The sequence below is a fragment of the Oryctolagus cuniculus genome, chromosome 17 (genome assembly GCF_964237555.1).
Source record: "Oryctolagus cuniculus chromosome 17, mOryCun1.1, whole genome shotgun sequence".
Taxonomy (NCBI): Eukaryota; Metazoa; Chordata; class Mammalia; order Lagomorpha; family Leporidae; genus Oryctolagus; species Oryctolagus cuniculus.
In genome coordinates this window covers 44914647-44934238 of record NC_091448.1, presented here as the reverse complement: position 1 = coordinate 44934238, position 19592 = coordinate 44914647, and the positions used below count along the sequence as shown (strand labels likewise).

The following is a 19592-nucleotide window of genomic DNA, read 5'->3' as shown; positions in this document are numbered from 1 at the left end:
CTAAAGGGATTCTAAAGATGGGTAGTGGTATCTCCATGTATTTTTAATTTCTGTCTCCCTAAGGACTAGTGATGCTGAACACTTTTTAATATTATTATTTGCCATCTGAACTGTTGTGGTGATGTTTCAATTTGGACCTTTACTCTGTATTAAAAATTTTTTTATTTGAAAGAGAGAGAGAGAGACAAAGAGAAAGAGAAAGAGAAAGAGATAAAGGATAGACAGAGTCAATTCCCATCTGCTGATTCACTCCCCATATGCCCATAACTGCCAGGGCTGGGCCAGGCCAAAGCTAGAAACTGGGACCCAACTATTTGAGCGAACATCCATTGCCTCCCAGGGTGCGCATCAGCAGGATGTTGGAATTGGGAGTACAACTGGGACTCAAACCCAGGCACTTGGATATGGAATGCAGGCATCCCAATCAGCAGCTTAACCACTGTGCCAAAAACTGCCCCATGATTAGTTATAAGGAGTTAATGTCCTTATTTTTGAGTATTTATAGAACTCTGAATATGTTCTGGATAAAAATTATTAAATTTGTAACTTAAAATTATTTTTGTCCAATTTGTGGTTTTCTTTTTCATTCTCTTAACAGTATTCTTTGAAAGGGCTGGCACTGTGGTATAGCAGGTTAAACCTCCATCTGCAAAGCCAATGCTGGCATCCCATATAGGGTGCCAGTTCAAGGCTCAGCTGCTCCACTTCCAATCCAGGTCCCTACTAATGCATCTGAGAAAATAGCAGAAGATGACCCAAGCCCTTGGGCCTCTGCACTCATGTGGGAGACCTAGAAGAAGCTCCAGGTTCCTTGATTTCACCTGGCCCAGCCTCAGCTGTTGCATCCATTTAAGTAGTGTGCCATCTGAGGAGTGAATAAGAGGATGGAACCAGAAGATGGAAGAGCTCTCTCACGCACTCTGTCTCTCCTCCTCTCTATGTAACTCTGCCTTTCAAATCAATCTTTAAAAAAAAAAAAAAAAAAAAAAAAAAAAAAGGTTTATTTATTTGAAAGTCAGAGTTAAAGAGAGAGAGAAGGAAAAACACAGGGGCCCAGGGACTTAAGCCATCTTCTACTGTTTTCCCAGGCCATAGCAGAGAGCTGGATTGGAAGTGGAGCAGCTGGGACTTGGATCGGCACCAATAAGGGATGCTGACACTGTAGGTGGTGGCTTTACCCACTAGGCCACAGCACCACCCCTCAAATAAATCTTAAAAGTATATAGTATTCTTTTTTCATTTTGATGAAGACCAATTTATAAATTTGTCCTTTTTTTAAACAATTTTTATTTGACAGATAGAGTTAGACAGTGAGAGAGAGAGAGAGAGAGAGACAAAGGTCTTCCTTCCATTGGTTCACTCCCCAAATGCCGCTACAGCCGGTGCTGTGCCGATTCGAAGCCAGGAGGCAGGTGCTTCTCCCTGGTCTCCCATGTGGTTGCAGGGACCCAAGTACTTGGGCCATCCTCCACTGCCCTCCCGGACCACAGCAGAGAGCTAGACTAGAAGAGGAGCAACCGGGACTAGAACCCGGTGCCCATATGGGACGCTGGCACCACAAGCGGAGGATCAACCTAGTGAGCCACGGCGCCAGCCCCTATAAATTTGTCCTTTATGGTTTTTGGTGTCATGATTTTTGGTGTCACGTCTGTGAACTCTGCACAGTCCAAGATAAAAAAGTTTTTTTCTGGTATTTTATCCTAGAAGCTTTATACTGTTATTCTTTATATTTAGTTCTATGATACATTTTACATTACTTTCAGTATAAAGTATGAAGTATGAGCAAAAGTTAATTTTCATACACATGCATGTCCATCTGTTAAAACACCATCTATTAAAAAGAATATCCTTTCTCCAACTGAATTTTATTTCTACCTGCTAAAAAAATAACTGACTACTGCAGCCATTTACTGCAGTGGTTAAATTGTTGCTTGCAATGCTTACCTCCCATATTCAAATGCCTGGGTTTGAGACCTGTTTCCACTTCTGACTCTGGCTTCCTGCTAATGCACACCTTGGGAGCTCAAGTACTTAAATCCCTGTCACCTAGGTGGGAAATCTGAATTGAATTCCTGGCTCCTGGGGCTGGTGTTGTGGCACAGCATATTAATCCACTGCCTGTGATACTAGTGTACCATATGAGCAATGGATTGAATCCTGGATGCTCCACTTCCGAGCCTCCTCTCCGCTAATATACCGGGGAATACAGTGTAACATGGCCCAAGTCCTTGGGTCCCTGCCACCGATATAAGAAATCCAGATGAAGGTTCCTAGCTTCGACCTGGCCCAGTCCTTAGGAGCTGAATCAGTGGATGGAAGATCTCTATCTTCATCTTTCTAACAAATAAAATTCAAAAATAATTTAAAAGAATCAACTGACAAGGCCAGCACTGTAGCCTAAAGAGTAAAGCTGCAGGGCTGGCACCGTGGCTCAGTAGGCTAATCCTCCACCTTATGGCGCCGGCACACCGGGTTCTAGTCCCGGTCGGGGCACTGGATTCTGTCCCGGTTGCCCCTCTTCCAGGCCAGCTCTCTGCTGTGGCCTGGGAGTGCAGTGGAGGATGGCCCAAGTGCTTGGGCCCTGCACCCCATGGGAGACCAGGAGAAGCACCTGGCTCCTGCCATTGGATCAGCATGGTGCGCCGGCGGCGGCGGCCATTGGAGGGTGAACCAACAGCAAAGGAAGACCTTTCTCTCTGTCTCTCTCTCTCTCTCTCTCACTGTCCACTCTGCCTGTCAAAAATAAAAAAAAATAGCCGGCGCCGCGGCTCACTAGGCTAATCCTCCGCCTAGCGGCGCCGGCACACCAAGTTCTAGTCCCGGTTGGGGCACCGGATTCTGTCCCGGTTGCCCCTCTTCCAGGCCAGCTCTCTGCTGTGGCCCGGGAGTGCAGTGGAGGATGGCCCAGGTGCTTGGGCCCTGCACCCCATGGGAGACCAGGAAAAGCACCTGGCTCCTGGCTCCTGCCATCGGATCAGCGCGGTGCGCCGGCCACAGCACGCCGGCCGCGGCGGCCATTGGAGGGTGAACCAATGGCAAAGGAAGACCTTTCTCTCTGTCTCTCTCTCTCACTGTCCACTCTGCCTGTCAAAAATAAATAAATAAATAAATAAATAAAAATAAAAAAAGAGTAAAGCTGCTGTCTGCAGTGCCAGCATCCCATATGGGTACCAGCTTGAGACCCAGCTAGCTGCTCCACTTCTGATCCAGCTCTCTGCTGTGGCTTGGGAAAGCGATGGAAGATGGCCCAAGTGCTTGGGCCCCTGCACCCATGTGGGAGACCCAGAAGAAGCTCCTGGCTCCTGGCTTCAGATCAGCCCAGCTCCAGCCATTGCAGCCATTTGGGGAGAGAATCAACAGATGGAAAATCTCTCTCTCTGCCTCTGCCTTTCAAATAAATAAATAAATCCTTAAACAAATCAACTGACTATATTTGAGTGGGTCTATGTCTGGATTCTATTCTGTTTGACCGGCTTATGTATATATCCCTTTTTTTTTTTTTTTTTTTTTTTTTTTTTTTAGATTTATTTATTTATCTGAAAGAGCTACACAGAGAGAAGGAGAGGCAGAGAGAGAGAAAGAGGTCTTCCATCCACTGGTTCACTCCCCAGTTGGCTGCAACAGCTGGAGCTTTGCCAATCCGAAGCCAGGAGCCAAGAGCTTCCTCCAGGTATCCCATGTGGGTGCAGGGGCCCAAGGACTTGGGTCATCTTCTACTGCTATCCCAGGCCACAGCAGAGAGCTGGATCAGAAGTGCAGCAGCTGGGACTCGAACCAGTGCCTATAAGGGATGCTGGCACTGAGGGTGGCAGCTTTACCCACTACGCCACAGCACCGGCCCCTGTAAATATCCTTTGACCAATATCACTCTTCTGACCACTATATGTTTATAGTAAATTAATTAGATAGACTGAGTTTATAACTGGTTACTTTCAAAATTGTTTTAGCTATTGTAGTAACTCTGCCTTTCTATAAAACTTATAGAATCTGCTTCTCAATACCTTTGCAAAATGACTGTTGAGATTTTGAATGTCATTGACTGAATTTCTACATCAATTTAAACAGAATTAATAGCCTAATAATATCTAGTCTTCCAATCTACAGAAGGTGTTATTTGATTTCTTTTATCCACGTTTAATGGTTTTCTGCATACAAATATTGCAAATATTCTGTTGATTTATATAATTTTTAGAAAGTTCTATAAATAGTATGCTTCAAATCTCAAATACCTGCTATTTACTACTAGAATATAGAAATACAACGGATTGCAGCAGAGCAGGTTAAGCTGCTGCTTGGGATATCTGCGTCCACTACTGGAGAGCCTAGGAAAAAGTCCCATATTAGAAGCCAACACCATGGTATAGTAGGTTAAGCCTCGGCCTGTGGCGCTGGCAATCCCTATGGACACCAGTTCACATCCCAGTTGCTCCACTTCTAATAAGGTTCCCTTCTAATAGCCTGAGAATGCAGTGGAAGATGGTTCAAGTGCTTGAGCCCCTGCACCCATGTGGGAGACCTGGAAGAAGCTCCTGGGTCCTGGCTTCAGATTGGCCCAGCTTACGCCATTGTGGCCATTTGGGAGAGAACCAGCAGTGGAAAATCTGTCTCTACATCTCTCTGTCTGTAACTCTGCCTCTCAAATAAATAAAATAGACCTTAAAAAAAAAAAAAAAAAACAAGTCTCATATTAGCTTCCTGTTAATGTGCCCTGGAGGCAATAGCAGATAATGGCCACATACTAGGTTTCCTGCCATCCACATGGGAGACCCCAGGCTCCTGGCTTTGGTAGGGTCTAACCCCAGCTGTTGCAGGCATTAAGGGGAAACAACCAGCAGATGACAAATCTCCTTCTCTGTCTCCCTCCCTCTCCTCTCTCTCTGTCATTCTGCCTTTCAAATAAATAAATAAATTTTTTTGGGAAAAAAAAGATTTTTCTGTATTGTTCACATATCCTATAACCTTACTAAACTCACTTATTAGTTCCAGGAATTCTTAAATAGACGGTATAGAATTTTCCAATATATACAATCATGTTTTCTATGACATGGTAACATACAGGTAGATCTTAAAAAGTATTTTCCTCAGGGCCAGCACCATGGCACACTGGGTTATTCCTCCGCCTGCGGCGCCGGCATCCCATATGGGCACGGGTTCTAGTCCCGGTTGCTCCTCTTCCAATCAAGCTCTCTACTATGGCCTGGGATAGCAGTAGAAATGGCCCAAGTGCTTGGGACCCTGAACCCACATGGGAGACCAGGAAGAAGTACCTGGCTCCTGGCTTTGGATCGGCGCAGCTCCGGCCGTTGCGGCCATTTGGGGAGTGAACCAATGGAAGGAAGACCTTTCTCTTTGTCTGTCTCTCTCACTGACTGCAACTCTACCTGTCAAATAAATAAATAAAATCTTTAAAAAAAAAAAAACTATTTTCATCTTCATTTCTTTAAGATAAACAGCAAAAAATATTTAAACAAAAAATTATGACATATTGTGAACTTATAATACATGTCCACGTAATACATGACAAGAACAACAGAAAGGATATGGAGCAAGTAAATAATAACTACATTTTACGTGAAGTGATCCAGTATTAACAAATGGACTGAAAAGAGCAGGGGATATTCCTCTAGTAGAGAATACAGTAACAAAAAAGTTTGTGAACTTGTCTGTTTACATACTATGTAGAACAGAACCAAGTGAGGGTAATGAATAACTGAAGAACATAATTCTATATGCCATCTGTTCTCACTACCAGGTCAAAAACAAACTAGATGATGTTAAGAGAAAGCGAGGAATAAGAGTGAGTATAGGCTAGCGCCGCGGCTCAATAGGCTAATCCTCCACCTGGCGGCGCCGGCACACCGGGTTCTAGTGCCGGTCGGGGCGCCGGATTCTTTCCCGGTTGCCCCTCTTCCAGGCCAGCTCTCTGTTGTGGCCCGGGAAGGCAGTGGAAGATGGCCCAAGTGCTTGGGCCCTGCACCCCATGGGAGACCAGGAGAAGCACCTGGCTCCTGCCTTTAGATCAGCGCAGTGCGCCAGCCGCAGCGGGCCAGCCATGGCGGCCATTGGAGGGTGAACTAACAGCAAAAGGAAGACCTTTCTCTCTGTCTCTCTCTCACTATCCACTCTGCCTGTCAAAAAAAAAAAAAAAAAAAAAAAAAAAAAAAAAAAAAAAGAGTGAGTATAAAAAAAGAAAATATAATCAATCTTTTTGTTTCCAACCAGGAAAATGCCTGAGAAGATCCACTTGAGGTCTAATAAGAATGATCTGAAATCACTATATCAATTACTTATATGAAAAAATTTTTAAAGATTTTATTTATTTATTTGAGAGGTACAGTTACAGAGAGGAAGAGAGAAAAGTGTTCCATCTGTTGGTTTACTTCCCAAATGGCTGCAGCAGCTGGAGCTAAGTCAATTGAAAGCTGGGAGCCAGTGGGCACTTCTGGGTCTCTCACACAGGATTGGAAGAAGAGCAGCCAAAAACAAACAAAAAAAAGGAAATAAAGGCATGATTTCAGAGTTTTTAGTGAATCATTGAAGTACAACAGAAATACTGTATTTCCATTTGTGATACAGAAAGTTCACTGTCAAGGGCTGGTGCTGTGGCACTGTAGGTTAAGCTTCCACCTGTGGCACCAACATCCCATATAGGTACCAGTTCGTGTCCTGGCTGCTCTTCTTCCAATCCAATTCCCTGCATGGGAGACCCAGAAGTAGCTCCTGGCTCCTGGCTTCAGATCAGTCCAGCTCCAGCCTTGTGGCCATTTGGGGAGTGAGCCAACGGATGGCAGGTCTGTCACTCTGCCTCTGCCTCTACCTGTCTGCAACTCCGCCTTTCAAATAAATAAATAAATCTTTAAAAAAAAAAAAAAAAAAAAAAAAGCTTACTTTTTTGTTGATCTTAAAAAGTGAGATGACACATTTATCTGTTATTTCCTGGTGGAAGATTTTACTAAATAGTGCTCTTTTGTGGGATTTATAAGTTTTGTATTTTTAATGGCTACATAAATTGTTAAGTGTTGTTGCATTAGTTTTAGAAAACTATTTTCATACTGGCACTGTGGTGTAGTAGGCTAAGCCTCCGCCTGTGGTATAAGCATCCCATATTGCCACGGGTTTGTGTCTTGGCTGCCCCTCTTCTGATCCAGCTCTCTGCTATGACCTGGGAAAGCAGTAGAAGATGGCCCAAATGCTTGGGCACCTACACCCTTGGGAAACCTGGAAGAAGCTCCTGGTTTCTGGCTTCTGGCTTCAGATCCTCTCAGGTCCAGCGGCCAAGCTGCAGAGTGAACCAGTGGATGGAAGACCTCTCTTTCTCTCTGCCTCTCCTTCTCTCTCTGTGTAACTTTTTTAAATAAATAAATTAATTAAAAACAAAACAAAACAAAACTATGGTACTGATAGAAAGATACACTGACAAACTGAAGAGAATTTAAAGTTCAAAAATAAACCTATACAATACGGCCAGCTGATGTGGGGAAAGAACAGTGTCTTTACTGGATGATCTGAGAACAAGATTTTCATACACAGGGGCTAGCACTGTGGCATAGTGGGTAAAGCTACCATTTTATCGAAAATACAGAGAGACAAAGACAGAGTTCTTTCATTTGCTGTTTCACTCTCTTAATGGCCACAGGGGCCAGTCCAAAGTCAGGAGCTAGAGACCCATGTCTTCCATGGGTTCGGAGGCCCAAGCACTTGGACCATATCCCGCTGCTTTCCCAGATGCATAAGCAGAGAGCTGGGTCAGAAGTAGAGCAGCTGGGACCCCAAACAACACCCATATGTGATGCCTGTACACCACAGCACCAGCCCTTACATCCTTATTTTTAATTTTGAGTACATACTTAGGAGTGGAATTGCCAGTTCTTATGATAGTTGTGTACTTAACTTTTTGAAGAACTGCTAAACGGCACCCTAACAGCTATACTATTTCCATTCCCACCAGCAGTGTAAGACCACTTCAGTTTTTCCACATCCTTGATCATGCCTGTTAATTTCTGTTATTTTGATTATGGCTATACCACTAGGTGTGAAGTGGTGTTTCATTCAGATTTCTTTTTAAAAGATTTACTTACTTGAAAGGCAGAGTTACAGAGAGAGAGAACAAATAAGATCTTGCATCCACTGGATCACTCCCCAGATGACCACAACTGCTCATGCCTGGAGCCAGAAATCCATCCAGGTCTCCCTAAGCACTTGGTATATTTTCCACTGCTTTCCCAGGTGCATTATCAAGGAGTTGGAGTGGAAGTTGAGTGCCCTGAACTTGAACTGGTGTGGTGTTCATATGGGATGCTGACATTGCTGGCTGTGGCTTATCCTGCACAAAAACCGTTCCTTGTGATTTTGATTCATGTTCTGTTTCACTAATGACTGATGATGTTGAACACCTTTTCATGTACCATCCATGTATCTTCTGTTCAAGTCTTTTGCCCATTTTAAAATCTGGGTGGTTTATTGCTTTGTTGTTGAGTTGTCTTTATGTATTTGGGATACTAAAACCTTATCAGATATGCGATTTGCAAATGCTTTCTCCCCTTCTATAGTTTAGCTTTTCACATTCTTTATAATGTTTTTTGATACACAGATGCTTTAAAATTGATGAATTTGAATTTATAACTTTTATCTTTCATTGCTTTTTTCCCCATTCCTTAGCAAATTTAAGGTCTTAAAGATTTACTCCTATATTTTCCTCTAAGAGTTTTATGATTTGAGCAGTTACAAAAGAGAACATCAAAAAAAAATTGTGGGAAATGGAATTAAAAGGTAAATTTATTTTGGTGCAAAGAAGTTTTGAAATCCATGCATATGAAGGGGTCTTCAAAAAGTTCCTGGAAAGTGTACATTCTGAAAGAATTTTACAGAATGAGGTAGGCTCACTACTGTTGCTCCAGTCATAATCTTTAATTCTACTCTTTTGAGAAAAGATAGGATTTATTGCTGGCCATCAAAGAGGGAGGAGAAGGGGACTCAAATCTGCTTTTTAGGTCAAGGGTTTGGAGAAGGCTTTTTGGATAAGGTAGAAGAAAAACTTGCCTATCACAAAAGTGACTTCTGATTGGAGGGGTGTAGAATCAGGCCACCACGGTAAGACGGACTTTTAATTCTGGATTTCTGTGTTCAACAGTTCTCTGAACCAGCTCAGATAAACATAGTTTTGGTGTTGCTTTGGTTTCCTTGTTTTTTTGTTTTGTTTTGTTTTGTTTGTTTTGTTTTGTCTTGGACAGGCAGAGTGGACAGTGAGAGAGAGAGAGAAAGGTCTTCCTTTTGCTGTTGGTTCACCCTCCAATGGCCGCCGCGGCCGGCGCACCGCGCTGATCCAAAGGCAGGAGCCAGGTGCTTCTCCTGGTCTCCCATGGGGTGCAGGGCCCAAGCATTTGGGCCATCCTCCACTGCACTCCCAGGCCAGAGCAGAGAGCTGGCCTGGAAGAGGGGCAACCAGGAAAGAATCCGGTGCCCCGACCGGGACTAGAACCCAGTGTGCTGGCGCCGCTAGGTGGAGGATTAGCCTAGTGAGCCGCGGCGCCGGCCTGGTTTCCTTGGTTTTAATGGGTAGATTTTCCTTTTTCTACATATGCCCAGATTGCATGACATTCTGATCTCTGCTTCGGGTTCCTTCTCTACATGCACAACCATTTCCTAAAAAGTAGGGACTTTAAAAAATTACGATCAGATCCAATAAGATGGAGAAACTTTCAGGAAAAAAATGGAGAAACAAAAAAGAAGTTTTTGAGTTTTGATGTCAGGAGAGATCCAAGAAAGGGGCAGTTCAGCATCAAAAAATACATGGATGTAAAAAATTCTTTGTATTAACCAAGATAAGTTTATCATCCAGTCCTATTTTCCACATAATTTTTGGAATACTTCATATTTAGGTTATTGATCCAGTTTTTATCTTTCTTTAATTTTTTATTTATTTGAAAGGCAGAGACACAGAGACAGAAGCAGAAAAGAGAGAGCTTCAAGCCACTTGTTCATTTTCCAATGCCTACATAAGCCAGAGCTGGGCCAGGCAATAGCCAGGAGGCTGAAACTTAATCTGGGTCTCTCACTTGGGTGACAGGGACTCAAGTACTTGAGCCATTGTCTTTTGCCCTCCCAGAGTGAGCATTAGCAGGAACCTGGATCCAAAACAAAGCTAGGATTTGAACCAAGGCACTCTCATGAGATGTGGATATTCCAAGCTGTGTCTTAATTTCTTCTGTGTGTTTAAAAAGCCTCTTTTTAAAAAAAGTTATACAGGTAGAGTTATAGAGGCAGAGAGAGAGAGAGAGAGAGGGAAGGAAAGAGAGAGAGAGGTCTTCCACGCGCTGGTTCACTCCCCAGATGGACGCAACGGCCAGAGCTGCACCAATCTGAAGCCAGGAGCCAGAGTTACACAGAGAGAGAAGGAGACACACACACACACACACACACACACACACAGAGCAAGAGAGAGAGAGAGAGAGAGAGAGAGAGAGAGAGAGAGAGAGAGAGAGAGGTCTTCCATTTGCTGCTTCACTCCCCAATGGCTGCAATGGCCGGAGCTGGGCCTATCCAAAGCCAGGAGCCAGGAGCTTCCTCTGGGTCTCCCACGTGGGTACAGGGGCCCAAGGACTTGGGCCATCCTCCACTGCTTTCCCAAGCATATTACCAGGGAGCTGGATCAGAAGTGGAACATCTGGGATTGGCACCCATATGGGATGCCAGCGCTGCAGGCCAGAGCTTTAACCCACTGTGTCAGAACGTCAGCCCTGATTTTATTTTATAATGGCCTCAAATCAAGAGCATGTGGAGGGTTACCCCCAAAGTACTGGGACAGCCCCAAAAATAAGGGCAGCGCAGGCTCCTCAGCTCCTCCCAGCAATGTGAATCATCTACCTTAGAAAATCTATTGGATCATGGGGAAAACAACCTAAATGAGAATGGAGCACTACCACAAGTATTCACCTCAGGCTACTGTCTATGTTACAGTAATTGTAGGTAAAATGGCACCATCTTCCTAAGCCCAGCCTGGCTTACTAGAAGTCAGTTGACCAAATGGCCCAATCACAAGCATCAGCTCCACCCCCACCATAATGGGACTTGCTGCTCCCATTTCCTTATTTATGCAAAGTTATATAAGACCTGTTCTCTCAGTAAAGGCTGTTCTCTCATGCGTGGTAGTCAGTCTATCAGGCTATCACCACCTGACAATAAATCTTCTCCCTTACTCAGTTTGGTGTTTTGTGGTGGCCTTTCCTTTCAGTAATAGTCAACTTCTAGATGCCCTGCCTACACGCTGCTCCCTTGCAGGATGTTCAATAAATTTATCTCTGTTCACTCAGAGTGCTCTGAGAGATTCTTTCACCACCCTGGACACCAGCCTCAGTAGAGCTCTTCCTATGATAACGCATTTTGGTGCTATCAAATCAAGATACGGCAAAGTAACTTATTAAAAGTTCTCTGCTTAGTAAGTAAATAAAAAAATCATGCTTAGGGAAATATTCTAACCATGACATTGTCGGAAAGAAAATAATCATGCTACTTTTGCTGCTGCACTTCAAAATACAAAAGCTATGAACTTGGTGTGCTTAGTCAATATGTGAATGGCATTAATTTATAGAGTTTGGCACCATCAGCAGTTTCAAGCACCCACTGAGTATTTTGGAATATATCCTCTGAGGATAATGTGGGAACTACAAGTTTTGAAATGGGAAAAGTCAAGGAGATAAAGTTCATGAGCTGGAGGCCACACTTACCCCATCCCATGTAATCCTATCATCAATCAGATGACACCTCCCTAAGATGTACCTCCCCTTACCTGGGACCTAGGGGCAGTACTATGTAACCACTCCCTTTTTCAAAGTTAATAAAACCCCAGTGAAGAGGAGGGGTGCTCTCTCTCTCTCTCTCTCACCTCGTGGACCCAGAATGAGCAGAGCAGGGTATGAAACTCTCTTTTTACCTTTCCTGGCCCACTCTCCCTAAATGAAGCCCTCATGTGCCTGAATGGTTTCTTTTTTTTTTTTTTTTTTATCTGATGGCAGGAGCCAGGTACTTATCCTGGTCTTCCATGGGGTGCAGGGCCCAAGGACTTGGGTCATCCTCCACTGCACTCCCTGGCCACAGCAGAGAGCTGGCCTGGAAGAGGGTCACCGGGACAGAATCTGGCGCCCCGACCGGGACTCGAACCCGGTGTGCCGGCGCCGCAAGGCGGAGGATTAGCCTAGTGAGCCACGGCGCCAGCCTGCCTGAATGGTTTCTAAATAAACCTTACCATGCTGCATGCCGCTTGTGCCTGTGCTTAGAATTCTACTCTAAGTAAAAGGCAAGAGCCTGCAATATTAATTTTGGCCCAACCTAACCCCAACACTTTTGTCTAACTAGAATAGGCAGCAAAGTGGGGGGAACGCATACAAACTTATTAATGTGCAAAAACACAGGAGCTATTTACAAAATAGGAGGTTCAAAGGGACAGACAGCTGAAGCTTAAATAGCACTGAGCTACAGATGTAAAACAAGGACTTGAAACTGCTGGGGGGGTAGTGAAAGGAACCTATGAGGAAGGCAATGTAAAAAAAGTTGTTCTATTCTATTAAGGATAAAGTCTCTCAGGTAATAGTCTTCAAAAGACCATTTGTGGTAACTTCTGTACTGACCAGGTATCAGACTCCCAATCTCTTATTCCTGTGAAAAGATATTTCCAAAAAAAACTAGTAGCAGGGAAACATCAAACAGAAAAGCATCTGACTCCCATCTGCTATTCATCTTACTAACATACAGGGACATAATTTTTTTTTTTTTTATTGAGAGGTAGAGTTATAGACAGTGAGAGACAGAGAGAAAGGTCTTCCTTCCGTTGGTTCACCCCCCAATTGGCCGCCACAGCTGGAGCTGCACCGATCCGAAGCCAGGAGCCAGGTGCTTCTTCCTGGTCTCCCCATGCGGGTGCAGGGGCCCAAGCACTTGGGCCATCCTCTACTGTCCTCCCGGGCCACAACAGAGAGCTGGACTGGAAGAGGAGCAACCAGGACTAGAACCCGGCGCCCATATGGGATGCCGGTGCTGCAGACAGAGGATTAACCAAGTGAGCTGCGATGCCGGCCCCGACATAAATTATTTTCTAAAAGGACACTTTTTCAGGACCATTCATGTGTCTGCAAAGGTATGTAGTTTGCTAAATAATCAACTCAAAGTATGCACCAAAGAAATTTATTTGGGGTGGGATATTTTGATGTCCTTTAACTCATCTTTTGTTAAAACACATGGAGGGCAGGCACTGTGGCATGGAGGGTAAAAGCCACCACGGGCAGTGCCAGTATCCAATATGGGTGCTGGTTCAAGTCCTGGCTGCCCCATTTCTGATCCAGCTCTCTGCTATGGCCTAGAGGAAGCTCCTGACTCTTGGCTTCAGATCAGCCCAGCTCCGGCTGTTGCGGCCGTTTGGGGAGTGAACCAGCGGATGGAAGACCTCTCTCTGCCTCTCTGTAACTCTTTGCCTTTCAAATAAATAAACCTTAAAAAAAAAAAAAGCACATGGCCTTTTGTCCCTGGTTTCTGAAAGGACTCTAGAGCAGTTAGATTGATAACCAAGGAAAGACAGTCTTTTGTTATTTATAGCAAACACCTTACAACAACATCTGAGCTTATGTTAATGACCTGATTTCTGGAAAATCATCCCTAGATAAACTCAGTATGGTGGACTGGTTGCCAGGGGAACCAAATATTTCCAGAGAGTTGGAACTAACAGCTCCATTACTCTCTTCAGGGGGAGGGGCTAAAGACTGAGTTCACCCCTGATGGCCAATTATTTAATCAATTAATCAATGACTATAATGTAATGAATCCTCCATAAAAACCCAAAGGATTGAGTTCAGGGGTTTCCTGAAGGTGAACAAGAACACAATCACGGGGTACTAGGTTAAGCTGCAGCCTGTGATGATGGCATCCTATATGGGCACTAGTTTGAGACCTGACTACTCCACATCTAATCCTGCTCCCTGCTAATGCTCCTGGGAAAGCAGAAGAACTTAGGCCCCTGCATCCATGGGGGAGACTGGAAAGAAGCTCCTGGCTCCTGCCTTCAGCCTGGTCCAGCCCTAGCTGTTGCGGCCTTTTGGGGAATGAACCAGTGGATAAAAGATCTCTCTGTCTCTCCCTCTCTTTCTGTGCAATTCCTTTAAAACAACAAAAAAGGCAGAAGGTGGTGCAACCCAAGCAAGAAGCTCCTTGCTCTGATCATTTCCAGACCTTGCCCCATACATTTCTTCATACATCAAATAATATAGTAATATTTTATAGTAATAAATGTGTTCCCCTGAGTTCTATAGGCTGGCTCTAGCAAATTAAAACATAAAAGAGGGTCATGGGAACCCCAATTTATAGCTAATCTATAAGAAGCACTGGTGATACAACCTGGACCTTGTGAATGTTACATGAAGTACAGACAGTTTTGTGGGACTGAGCTCTCAATCTATGGAATTTCCTGGTTCAAATGTCAGAATTTAATTCAAGGATACTCAGCCTGTACCTGCTACACAATCAATTGCTTGCTTATGTGTAAAGAAACATACTTGATGTCAGAAAAGTACTTTGGGAGCACAGTGGGAGAAATTCAGTTTGTCTTTTCTCTTTAGCATCTCTTCATATGACTGTTTTTTTACTCTGACATTACTGACATCAAGTCTTTAACACTTACAAAATACACTGCTCCAAAGCTTCCATGGCCAATTTCTCTGAGATCTGTGAAGAGCTTCTCTGGATCTTCTTTGAAAAACAGCTCTGCAATTTCCGGGTCCTTTAGGCTGCCCGCTCTGTTAGTTGATGGCATCCTGCTGGGCAGTCAGCTGTCTGATTCTAATTTTATATTGCTATCCCAATCCTTGGTTCATCTGTATGAATGAAGCCACGCTGACATAAACTACTGTAGAGAAATAAGAAAAGAAAAAAAGTCAGGAAAGGCAGTTGCTATTAAGAATAATTAGTATAAGTTAATTTACTGACAACATCTACAAAATTCTCAGGCCTAGAACTTCACTGAAAACACAACACTACCATCTGTTGCAACCATTCCTAAATCTGACAGTAGATTACCATAACCTACAGCACTTAAAATTTTTTCCTGGGGCCAGCAACCTATTTTGGCACTAGTTTGGAGTCTTGACACCCCACTTTCCATCCAGCTTCCTGCTGATGTGCCTGGGAAAGCAGCGGAAGATGGCCCAAGTACTTGGGCCCCTGTACTCATGTGGGAGAACCAGATGAAGCTCCTGGCTTTTGCTTGACTCAGTCCTAGCCATTATAGCCATTTGGGGAGAGAACCTGTAAATGGAAGATTTCTCTCTCTTCTCTCTCCCTGTTACTCTGCCTTTATTTGTTTCTTTTTTCCTTTAAGATTATTTATTTATTTATTTATTTGAAAGAGAGAGAGAGGGAGAGCAGAGAGATCTTCCATGTACTGGCTCACTCCCCAAATGGTTGCAATGGCTAGGGCTGGGCCAGGCCAAAGCCAGAAGCCTGGAGCTTCTTCCAGGTTTCCCGTATGGATGCAGGGGGCCCAAGCACTTGAGCCATTTTCCACTGTTTTCCCAGGAACATTAGCAGGGAACTAGATTGGAAGTGGAGCATCAAGGACTTGAACTAATGTCCATATGGGATGCTGGCATTGCAGGTGGCAGCTTAACCCATTACACCATGATGCTACCCCCTCTAACAGTGCCTTTCAAATAAATAAAAATAAATTAAAAATAAATTTTTGGGGGGACCGGCACTGTGGCGTAGTGGGTAAAGCCGCTGCCTGCAATGCCAGCATCCCATATAGGCACCGGTTCAAGACCTGGTAGTTCCACTTCCAATTCAGCTTTCTGCACTCCCATGGGAGACTCAGAGGAGGCTCCTGGCTCCTGGCTCCTGGCTTCCGATCGACACAGCTCTGGTCAGTGCGGCCGAATGGGGAGTTACCCAGTGGATGGAAGACCTCTCTCTCTGCCTTTATTTCTCTCTCTCTGGTAACTCTGACTTTCAAAAAAATAAAATCTCAAAAAAAATTTTCTACAGCCAGCGCCGCAGCTCACTAGGCTAATCCTCCGCCTTGCGGCGCCGGATTCTGTCCCGGTTGCCCCTCTTCCAGGCCAGCTCTCTGCTGTGGCCAGGGCCAGGGAGTGGAGGATGGCCCAAGTGCTTGGGCCCTGCACACCATGGGAGACCAGGATAAGTACCTGGCTCCTGCCATCGGATCAGTGCGGTGCTCCAGCCACAGTGCACCGGCCGCGGCGGCCGTTGGAGGGTGAACCAACGGCAGAAAGGAAGACCTTTCTCTCTGTCTCTCTCTCTCTCACTGTCCACTCTGCCTGTCAAAAAAAAAAAAAAATTAAAAAAAAAATGTCTACAAAATACAGCACTTTAAAATCTTCTTCTTCTTTTTTTTTTTTAATGCTTTTTATCAGTACTTAAAGAGTTATTTAGAGCTGATGCTGTGGCGTAGCAGGTAAAGCCGCTGCCTGCAGTGCTGGCATCCCATATAGGTGCTGGTTCCTATCCTGGCTATCCCACTTCTGATCCAGCTCTCTGCTATGGCTTGGGAAAGCAGTAGAAGGTAGCCCAAGTGTTTGGGCCCAGCACCTATGCGGGAAACCTGGAAGAAGCTCCTGGCTCCTGGCCTAGCTCTGGCCATTGCAGCCATTTGGGGAGTGAACCAGCGGATGGAAGACTTCTCTTTCTCTCTCTCTGCCTCTGTCTCTCTGCCTTTCAAATAAATAAATAAATAAATAGTTTTTAAAAAAGAGAGAGCTATTTAATTCAGATGCAGTCAGCAGGAAACGTAACACATCGGCTAAGAAAAAGTTTCTAACAAAACTCCCATCCATCAGTGACATTCAAGTATAAGAAAATACACAACAGATGTAACTCAAGCGGTAGGCATTTGGTCTAGCTATCAAGACTGTCAGAGTTTAAGCCCACGTGCCACATCAGAGTGCTTGGATCTGAGTCCTGGCTTTGCTCCTGATTCCAGCTTCCTGCAAAATGCACCCTGGGAAATAATAGGTGATGCTCAAATAGTTGGGTTCCCAGCTCCCAACTTCAGCTTGGTCCAGTCTTGGCCATTGCCAGTGTTTGGGGAGTGAAGCAGGGGATGAGAGTTTTCTTTGTCTGCCTCTCAAAAAAATTTTTTTAAAAAAGTTACTTATTAAAGGTTACTTTAACTTTCAGATATCATTATATGCCAGTGAATGAATCAACTTGCACAGACATTCTAAAGAAAACTGCAGACAAAGAAAATATGAATTTAACAGATAACTGTTTCCCATAAACCTGATTTACATTAAAACGCGGCCTTCACCAACCCTACCTCATTCGATAAGAAGATATTAGAACACCAATAAATTCCCTGGTAGTTCTATTATCAATTCCTTTATATCAGATTAACCAATTTAAAACTGATTGTTATAACTGACAAGCTCAGATCTGAGTTCTGGAATGACATTGCCTGGATATGCAACCAGGCAATAGTATTTTCTTTTCTTTCTTTTTTTTTTTTTTTTAATCATTTTATTTATTTGAAAGAATTACAGAGAGAGGTAGAGCCTTAGGGAGAGAGATAGGTCTTCTATCCACTGGTTCACTCCCCAATTGACCACAGTGGCCAGACCTGAGCTGATCTGAATGAAGCCAGGAGCTTCCTCCAGGTCTCCCACACGGTTGCAGGGGCCCAAGGACTTGGGTCATCTTCCACTGCTTTCCTAGACCATAGCAGAGAGCTGGACTGGAAGTGGAACAACCAGGTCTTGAACCAGCGCCCATATAGGATGCTGGTGCTGAAGGCAGCAGCTTTAACCTGCTGCGTCACAGCGCTGGCCCAGTATTTTTAAACTGTGAACTTAGTCTCCTTTTCCTAATCTGTAAAATGAAAATAATTCTTATTTCATAGAGTAGTTGTAGCAGGTGAGTTAATAAATTAAAGCATAGACTAGTACTCTAACACAGTGAGCACTATAGTAACTATTAACTATTTTAACCTGCTTAAATTCAGCTGTTTACTTCAAAACTGATTTCATAGACTGGTAAGGAAAAAAAATCCATCAAATTCTACCCATGCCCTTTATATGAGTAGATCTCATTTCTAGTGAAATAAGAATTCTTCCTCAAAAACTCTTTTGCAACTACATAGAAACACATTTATGTCTTTGCTACTTTCCAACATGCAATACAAAGGCCAAATTGTTAATGTATATTTCATTTCTAATATAAATCCAATGCTTCCACATATATTTAAATTGATTTCTCTGCTCTGAAAGTATCCTAGGAAAGTCTCGATTGTACTCTTCAAAGAATACATGACCAGGGCCAGTACTGTGGTGCAGTGGATTAAGCTGCACTTATAATGCTGGCATTCCATATGAGTCCCCACTGCTCCACTTCCAATCCAGCTCCCTCTAAAGTGCCTGGAAAAGCAGCAGAAGTTGGGCCAGGTGTTTGGGTGCCTGCCACCCACATGGGAGATCTGGATGGAGTTCCAATTTCCTGGCTTTGGTCTGGTCTAGTGCTGCCATTTGGGGAGTGAACCAGCTGATGGAAGATCTCTCTCTCTCTCTGAATCTGCTTCAAATAAATAGATAAATCTTAAAAAGGAAAAAAAAAAAGAATATAGGACCACAGTAAAGTCACTTAAGTTCTCATTCCTAAAATGAGATGATTGAACCAATTTCCTTATTAAGTGTTAATATTCAATTAATCAAACTCTTAAAAATTTAGTATTACCTAAAACCTCATTTGAAAGATCAAAATTTCCTCACCAGTTCATGATGTGCATTTTCCCTTTTAACTGCATAACAAATTCACACTCAAAATTTCAATGTTTTAAATGTCAATGTAAAATTTTAACTCTAACTGGAAGAGTTGGTCAATCTTCATGCTCCCAAAATATCTTGCAGCATTTTCCATATTATATTGGAATTATTTTTTTCCTCTCTCTGTCCTAGATAGGCAAGTACATTGTAGCTCATTCAAATTTTTTTTAAGAATTATTTATTTATCCGAAAGGCAGAATGACAGAAAGAGAGAGGGAAGAACAGAAAGATCTTCCAGCCACTAGTTCACTCCCACAAAAGGCCCCAACAGCCAGGTCTGGTCCAGACTAAAGCCAAAAGCCAGGAACTCCATCCAGGTCTTCCATACAGATGGCAGGAGCCCAATACTTGGGCCATCTTCCACTGCCTTCCCAGGCCCATTAGCAGAAAGTTGGATAGGACAGGCCAATTAGCAAGTAGCCCATCAGAAGGAACAGCCAGGATCCAAACCAGCACTCCAACATGGGATGCTGGCTGGCTTAACCCCCGGGGCCACAACACCAGCCCTTTAGTCATTTTTGCATCCACTCTCTATCTCCTAAAGTAATTATATAAATATTTATGAAAACAAAATAATGCACTAATTCTCCTCTTCCATACAAGCTCTAAAAATGATTCCACTTCCACAAATATTTACTAAACAATAGTATGCTGAACATTATTATAAGCAAAACTATTTTCTAAAGATTTATTTATTTATTGAAAGGCGCAGGATATTTGCTACAGATAGAAGAAGAGATAGCAAAACAGAAAGCCAGCAAATAAGATCTTCCACCCACTGGT

At 43.7% G+C, this 19592-nt stretch overlaps 1 protein-coding gene across 6 annotated transcripts in view; it reads right to left on the bottom strand.

Moving 5' to 3' along the window:
- Positions 1-19592, bottom strand: part of TAOK1 (TAO kinase 1) — a 176922-nt gene that overhangs the window by 87568 nt on the left and 69762 nt on the right. For all 6 annotated transcript variants that reach the window (XM_051824587.2, XM_051824588.2, XM_070061154.1 and 3 more), the window contains one exon: positions 14663-14887. In XM_051824587.2, coding sequence (XP_051680547.1) covers positions 14663-14794 — 132 coding nt within the window. In that variant the 5' untranslated portion in view covers positions 14795-14887. The remainder of the gene's footprint in view (positions 1-14662; positions 14888-19592) is intronic.